Source organism: Anneissia japonica, unplaced genomic scaffold (genome assembly GCF_011630105.1).
Source record: "Anneissia japonica isolate Jap-2015-1 unplaced genomic scaffold, ASM1163010v1 scaffold287748_len1686314_cov196, whole genome shotgun sequence".
Classification (NCBI taxonomy): Eukaryota; Metazoa; Echinodermata; class Crinoidea; order Comatulida; family Comatulidae; genus Anneissia; species Anneissia japonica.
In genome coordinates, this window is record NW_022727190.1 from 145,016 (window position 1) to 152,428 (window position 7,413).

Below are 7,413 nucleotides of genomic sequence, written 5' to 3' on the forward strand. Positions count from 1 at the left end.
TCTAGGATAACTCTTCATCAAGTAGTGACACGATGTAAACAGTAAAGAGATAAATAATAAATATAAATTTCACTGTTTACATCTGTGTTATTACCTGCCAAATATGTTTTAAGCTTACTTTTTATCCGATTTTAGCACTGAGAATTATCTGCAGTTACAACACCGGTTCAGTTTGGCATTTATGATCGTATCATAGGCCTATAGTATTATAAAGTTCATAATTTAATATTCCTCGCCCTCCTCCTCCTCTCCCCCTTCCGTAAAATCTAACCCGACCTCTTCATAGTCCTTCTCCAAGGCTGCCAGATCTTCACGAGCCTCGGAGAACTCTCCTTCCTCCATACCTTCACCTACATACCAGTGCACGAAAGCACGCTTAGCGTACATCAGATCAAACTTGTGGTCAAGACGAGCCCATGCCTCGGCGATGGCTGTGGTGTTACTCAGCATACACACGGCACGTTGTACCTTGGCTAAATCACCTCCTGGTACCACGGTTGGGGGTTGGTAGTTGATACCGACCTTGAAACCAGTTGGACACCAGTCAACAAACTGAATAGTTCTCTTGGTCTTGATTGTAGCAATGGCTGCGTTGACATCCTTTGGCACGACATCACCACGGTACAACAGACAGCAGGCCATGTATTTTCCGTGACGTGGATCACACTTTACCATCTGGTTGGCTGGTTCAAAACAGGCATTGGTGATTTCTGAAACGCTCAGCTGTTCGTGATAGGCCTTCTCGGCAGATATGACTGGTGCATAGGTAGCAAGAGGGAAGTGGATACGTGGGTAGGGTACCAAATTGGTCTGGAACTCAGTCAGATCTACGTTCAATGCACCGTCGAATCGAAGAGATGCGGTGATGGAGGATACAATCTGTCCAATTAGACGGTTCAAGTTAGTGTAGGATGGTCTTTCGATGTCAAGGTTTCGTCGGCAGATGTCGTATATTGCTTCGTTGTCGACCATGAAGGTACAGTCTGAGTGGCTGATTGTTGTATGAGTTTTCAAGACAGAGTTGTATGGCTCAACGACTGCGGTTGCAATCTGAGGTGCTGGGTAGATGGCGAACTCAAGTTTTGATTTCTTGCCGTAGTCGACACACAGACGTTCCATGAGGAGTGAAGTGAAGCCGGATCCAGTACCACCACCGAAGCTGTGGAAGATCAGAAATCCCTGAAGACCAGTGCACTGATCTGCCAATTTACGTATTCTGTCGAGAACCATGTCAATGAGTTCTTTGCCGACGGTGAAGTGACCTCTAGCGTAGTTGTTGGCAGCATCTTCCTTGCCGGTGATCAGCTGCTCGGGATGGAAGAGTTGACGGTATGTACCAGTTCGGACCTCATCAACGACGGTCGGCTCAAGATCAACAAACACTGCACGAGGGACGTGTTTACCAGCTCCGGTCTCGCTGAAGAAGGTGTTAAATGAATCATCACCACCTCCGATGGTCTTGTCACTTGGCATCTGGCCATCAGGCTGGATACCGTGCTCCAAGCAATACAACTCCCAACATGCATTGCCGATCTGAACACCGGCTTGACCAACATGGATTGAGATACATTCACGCTACAAAAAAAAGAGGAATAAAAATCAGTACAGAGATACATAGTAAATACATATAAATACAGGGTTAAACCATTGCGATGTTACATATGTAGGCAGGCATATAGTATTTCGGCACGGGCTATTCCTAACTCTGACATTATCGAAACCCGAAATGAAATAGTTACAGCAGGGAACAGTGAAATTAATTTCACTGTTCCCTGGTTACAGAATATCCGGTTTACGAAATGTCGCCACCCCATGGTACGGTAGTTATACGGTACCGATATACTAAAGGTGTAAACATACGCTTATATGAGTGTCAGAAAGGGCTCGTTACCTAGGAGGTAGTCGTGATGTCACGGGAATTTTATTTGTTAAAATTACTTTGTATTCAAATTCAAGGCAATACTGTAATCCCTAAGTGTGATAAGTATATGGTGTCTCCCAGGTAACCGATGTTGGGCTAACCCCGTTGAAAAGTAGTTCAGGAGGTACTGTAGCTTTTTGTTTTATCCCTCTCTGAGCTAGCAATGCTGGGTCTTATCGATCATTACGTTATAGTGTTATTATCCTATCCTATAAGGAAATAAATATCACACATAATCTTTTTAAGACATTGATCTATTTATGTGCTTCGAAACTAATAGTATTCAATGTTTTGTAACCTTTCATGTCAATTTTTTTTTTTATAAAATATGCATTAACTTCTAAACACTATAAGGAAATAAATATCACACATATTCTTTTAAAGACATTGATCTATTTATGTGCTTCGAAACTTAATAGTATCCAATGTTTTGTAACCTTTCATGTCAATTTTTTTTTTTTTTTTTTTTTTTTTAACAAGAAACACCAAGAACATGCAGTGGTGGGGTAGAATTAGGCCCCACAATTCCACATTAAACGCCAAAAGGGGATGTGATAATCCTGTTTAACTAGAACACCTTTGAAGGTACTGAAGGCGCTAGAGCTTAAAGGGGAATTCAATCATTGCTTCCCCCACCAGGGACTCTGTCCCAAGACTCCCGATCCGCTCGCACATTTATCCCCCCCCCCACACCGTCTTTCTTAACAGGCTGGATCCGCCCCTGTCTCTCTACTACAATTGGCCTAGCCTAATTTGGCATCGGGTATTTAGATAAAGAAAATCAAAAACATTAAATACATTGCCCTATTTCTTGCCTATGTTTAAAATGACTTTTGCATAATAAGTTAACTTACCATGATTGTATTCGGCTTGCGTTATGGTTTTCAAATAATACAAACAAAAAGTTTGGTATTTCACTCACACTTTTCGTCCTATTTTATGATAGGGATGGAGCTTGAATGTGGCCAGATAATGGAAAACAGGCGTCTTATACAGTATCTCCTCACCATCCGTTTGTCGGGGGCGGGTGGGCCTATTGATTGTTAATTATGATGTGCTGATGTGTTAATTAATTCCGCTAGGATGTGCAAGTCAGTTTGTACCATAAGTTATTTAAATTTCATGTGTTTGTAGTGTAGGCCTACCTATATTCGTACCCGGGGGTGATGTTCGCAGTAAGGGTGAAATGTATACGAAACGCCCAGTCACATTATTAGGACATTCCGCCTCCCACTGCCCTAAAAGCATGATGCGCTTCCCATACACCCGTCTATTTAATCAGTTTATTAGATTCCTCATGCAGGTATCATTACCATTTGTTGTGTCTTACTTGTAGCATGGAGGTATTATTCTCAATAATACCTCCATGCTTGTAGCGTATCATGTCAAGGGTTTTATGCGCTTAAATTAATGAGTTATCCGGCACCGTGCTACCTGGCCCGCTGCCACCCGGCCTTTTGTCCAGGCTCTTTGCCATCAGGCCTTTTCCCTCCCGACCATTTGCCACTGAGGCCGGTTGGTGACCCCAGGTCTGTATTGCTACCCGGTCGTTTTCCACCCGGCTATTTTCCTCCCGAACTTTTTGCACTTCACATTACTTAAACCCCAGTAGGCCTGTATCAGCTCCCTACCGGAGTATTCAATAATGTACCTATTACGGTATTTATCGTTTTCAATCAATTATTTTAATTATAAAACTATTATCGATGCCACAACTTCGACGTACGTATCGACCTAGAATTCTACGTATTTGATTGGCTAATTGAAATCATTGTAATGAAACACAAGATAATAGTAACGGTAACCGTAAAGTGACTTGTTTTGATGTTACTTAGGTACAGTACGCTCTAATGACGTCACTTGACTTTTATAAGGGAGACGATCGTGCTCAGTTGGACCGTAACAAAGATGGCCGCTCAAAGTGTTGTGTTAATATACTAAAGGTGATCCTATTGAGTCACTATACTTATTTGTACAAGAATACAGTAGTTGAGTGAAAAGTCTCTTTGTATGCTACATTGTTATTTTCCCTAGATACGTACACTAAGCAACAAAGGTTATACGTCGACGATACATTTAGGCTTGAGTTTATTGCGCTATTTTACTTAAGAGATTTGCCAATGTAAGCCTAATGAATTTCCGGTGGACAAAGTCTGTATGTACTACCGTATACATATAGTTATCAAACTAATGTATGATGAGTTTTTTAAGGAATTGTTATCAAAATGCATGAGAATGCCTTAAACAGTGAATGAGAAACTGTAAAGGGTTTTGTCGTGCTTGACTAAAATTTATTGCGTCAATATAGTTTTAGTTGTGTTGAACACATAAAAGATCCATCAAACGACAAGCAAGACAGAGTTCCTGTAGGCCTAAGTAGGCCATAGCGTAGACTTGATCCAATCCTTTTTTCAATTTTTTTTTCGATCAGAAATTAGAGTACGGCAACTTTCAATGATAAACATACTTGATGACTAAAACGAATTATAAATCAAAGAATTAATTAACCACATGGTTGGATGGATTTTTAAAAATCCATCCAACCATAGCTTGTTGTGGTTAATTAATTCTTAAATTAACTGACATTAAAATGTCAGTTCCCTTAAGCCGGGCACACTTCGTTGATGTTCGTACGATCGTCGCCATCGCCGCCGTCTGTGATCACTTAAGACGCGACACCGTCTTATGGTTGCCGGTGCAGTTGAAGCGGACTCATTAAAAACGATATGTTGCGCACGATATGGAATCGCATCAGTCATGCGCAGTGTGCCCGGCTTTCTGGGGCACCTGCGGATTTGTCGGCCGACGGTGGTACGACACAGTGACGTGCCCCCGACTTATAAGTAGGCCTAATTCAATTATTTTGTATTTGTGGATTAGAATTACACTCAGATTACCTTTAAACCCCAGTAACCCAGTGCATACCACATAATCAGTAATTTAATTTGAAAAGCGTGGTATTCATGACAACTTAAATTGACTTTAGTTCCTGCATCACTCCTAATCGACAAACCATCATAATAATATTAGTTGATTGCCTTAAAATCTATGAGTCCTGTCTATTTAAACTCTCTGTCTTTTAAGGTAGCGCGCGGGGTAAAAAGGCCTTCCTCTCTTCCAGTCTGTGTGACAATCTCTGTAATTCGCTGGTGTACAGGTCGGGGTAGCCGGTCTTTTCCTCACGGTCATCATCGCATTTGCTTCCAGTAAGTCTTTAATCCTCTTTATTTTCATTGGTTCGGCGCTGTGTATATCAATTGCATCAGAGGCCCTTTCTAGAAATCGATGCCGTTTTATTGATTTTGCCTCATTCACGTTTATTGCTGGAATGCTGATGAAAATGATGAAAAATATTGTCGCTGGGAAAACGATCGTTGAAAGTTTATCCATCTGCAATGAATTACAGAAAATAATGATAAAATTGGAAATTTAAGAAATGCTTAGGTGCAGCGACATTTGCAGGGAGAGGGGGAATCCCGCGATAAAGTGTTTTCGAAATCCATCTATATAATGTACAGGATGAAACCAAGCACGCTGAGGTTGAAAGACACAAAGAATAGGAAGGAGTGAACGACTTGGCGCATGATTATAAATGTTGATTAAACACGTCGGACCTACTCTTTGATACATTTCTAGTTTTGAACAATAAGGGCGCTGGCACGATGCTGTTACCAAGTCAGACACTCGTATTACGGTATATGTTGAGGGAACCACCGTCAACAATGATACATCCCTGTGGGCGGAGAAATACCTATAAAATTATTTAGTATGAAAACCACAAAATACTAAACAGCGATCATTCATATAAAAACCGATTGCATTGCAATACAAATCGAATACATAGAGCACAGAATTTCATCTAATTAGATCAAAGTTAGACCTACTAATACGTCTCTCCGAAGACCATAACTAAAGAAACACAAAATCCTAGCTTAACTCCAGTTACAGTTTCAATAATTGTAATAACAGAAAGCCTACTTTAAGCGCGAATTGTCAGCGGGATTGGCACGAAGTACCCGTAACCTAGGTAATAAAAACTTACGCACGAAAATGCCACAAATTCAGTAACCTTTCTTCATAATCACTCTCAAAACAAAAATCTATTCAATCATATTTGTCTAATGTAAGAAAGCATTTCTATGTGGTATCAACTTGATGAGAATAATAATCTGGCGAGAATTATGACGTATAATAACAACCATTATCTAGTTACGTAAAAGAGAGTTGGTGTGAGCGAAATTCATCGAATTGAAACAAACAAATGTATTGCCGCGATCCGGTAAGTCCTTAGAGAATTCTCAACAACGATGTGACCATTTTGAAAGATTTGAAACGTTAGGGGGAGTATCAACCGCTTAATTGAATAGTGTGTCTGAATCCTATCGCGCGTCTTTTTAAGTACACGTTCACATTGACGCAGACGTTAACGGGATTTTGATTGTTCATTCACCGTCTGATTCAAGAGAAAATTGATAAAATAGAAAAACAAAATTTTTTTCGTAGTCTTATCTATTAACGTGTGGTAACTAACTGCTTTTTCGTTTTCCATTGCACTGTATCATGTTAAGGTGATTGCCTTGTAAACTCAAGGTCCTGGGTTTGAATCTTTTGACTAAAAAACATTCTCCACTCACTAAGAGCATTAACGGGACGTTCTTTATAAAACTGAATTGAAACTTTATATACCGTAAATGTTCGAATAAATGCCACTCTTGAATAGGCGCCGCACCCGGAAAAGTGATTTTTTTTTCGCTCGCTAAGCGCCGCTCTCGAATAATTGAGAGTAGGCCTATATATATTATTACCCTGTGTGTAATAAAACACTTTGATAAACAGGGTTTTAAATACACTGTATACAATGCTAAAATGAATAAATAACACAATGAAGACACAAGCATTTTTTATAAACGGTTATTTACGATGTCGTAGGACCTGTGATAAGTCCTATTGAACTAAGGGAACACGTGAGATAGGTAACATGCCAGGAACGGGCATTGAAAGTGCCACGAATAAGAGCCCCGGCGATTATTTGAGCATTTACGGTAAAGCAAAACCGGGATCTGCGGGAGAACACAGTAACTTGATACCCTAATGCAGGGGCGGTTGTCGAAAAAGGGGAGGGGGAAAAGTGGGGCCGATGGAGATAATACTACCCTAGGTGTTCCGGGGGCATGCCTCGCAAATTTTGTTATTTTCTAGACGCCCGAAAATAACCTCTGAGACGTTTCGGGCGATCAATTTTTTCTTTTTCTTTCTTTCTTTCTTTCTTTTATTTTAAATAAAAAAAGAAGTTTTGAATTCATTTATATTCGAAAGTGAAGGAACTAACCAATTATAAGGTCAGTCACGTATTCCGGAAAATTCAGATTTTTGTTTAAATACGGTACTTGGGCAAAGAATTGCCGACGAATAGTGTTGTACGTATTTATGTACTGCTATATAACGATAATATTCACAAGAACAATGCAACGCTGATGGTTTAGGGTTTATTC

The 7,413-nt window shown here is 40.2% G+C and overlaps 1 protein-coding gene across 3 annotated transcripts in view; it reads right to left on the bottom strand.

The window, feature by feature from the left end:
• LOC117113619 (tubulin alpha-1A chain-like) overlaps positions 1-7,413 on the bottom strand; it is a 16,775-nt gene continuing 9,362 nt past the window's right edge. Inside the window, exons 1-3 of one of the 3 annotated variants that reach the window (XM_033257018.1) lie at positions 5,964-6,990; positions 2,776-5,311; positions 1-1,575 (exon numbers count right to left, since the gene is read on the bottom strand). In XM_033257018.1, the coding sequence (XP_033112909.1) occupies positions 223-1,575; positions 2,776-2,778 (1,356 nt within the window). In that variant the 5' untranslated portion in view covers positions 2,779-5,311; positions 5,964-6,990 and the 3' untranslated portion in view covers positions 1-222. Of the gene's footprint in view, positions 1,576-2,775; positions 5,312-5,963; positions 6,991-7,413 lie in introns of those variants that run through there. The other 2 variants (XM_033257017.1, XM_033257019.1) reach the window with 2 other exon arrangements.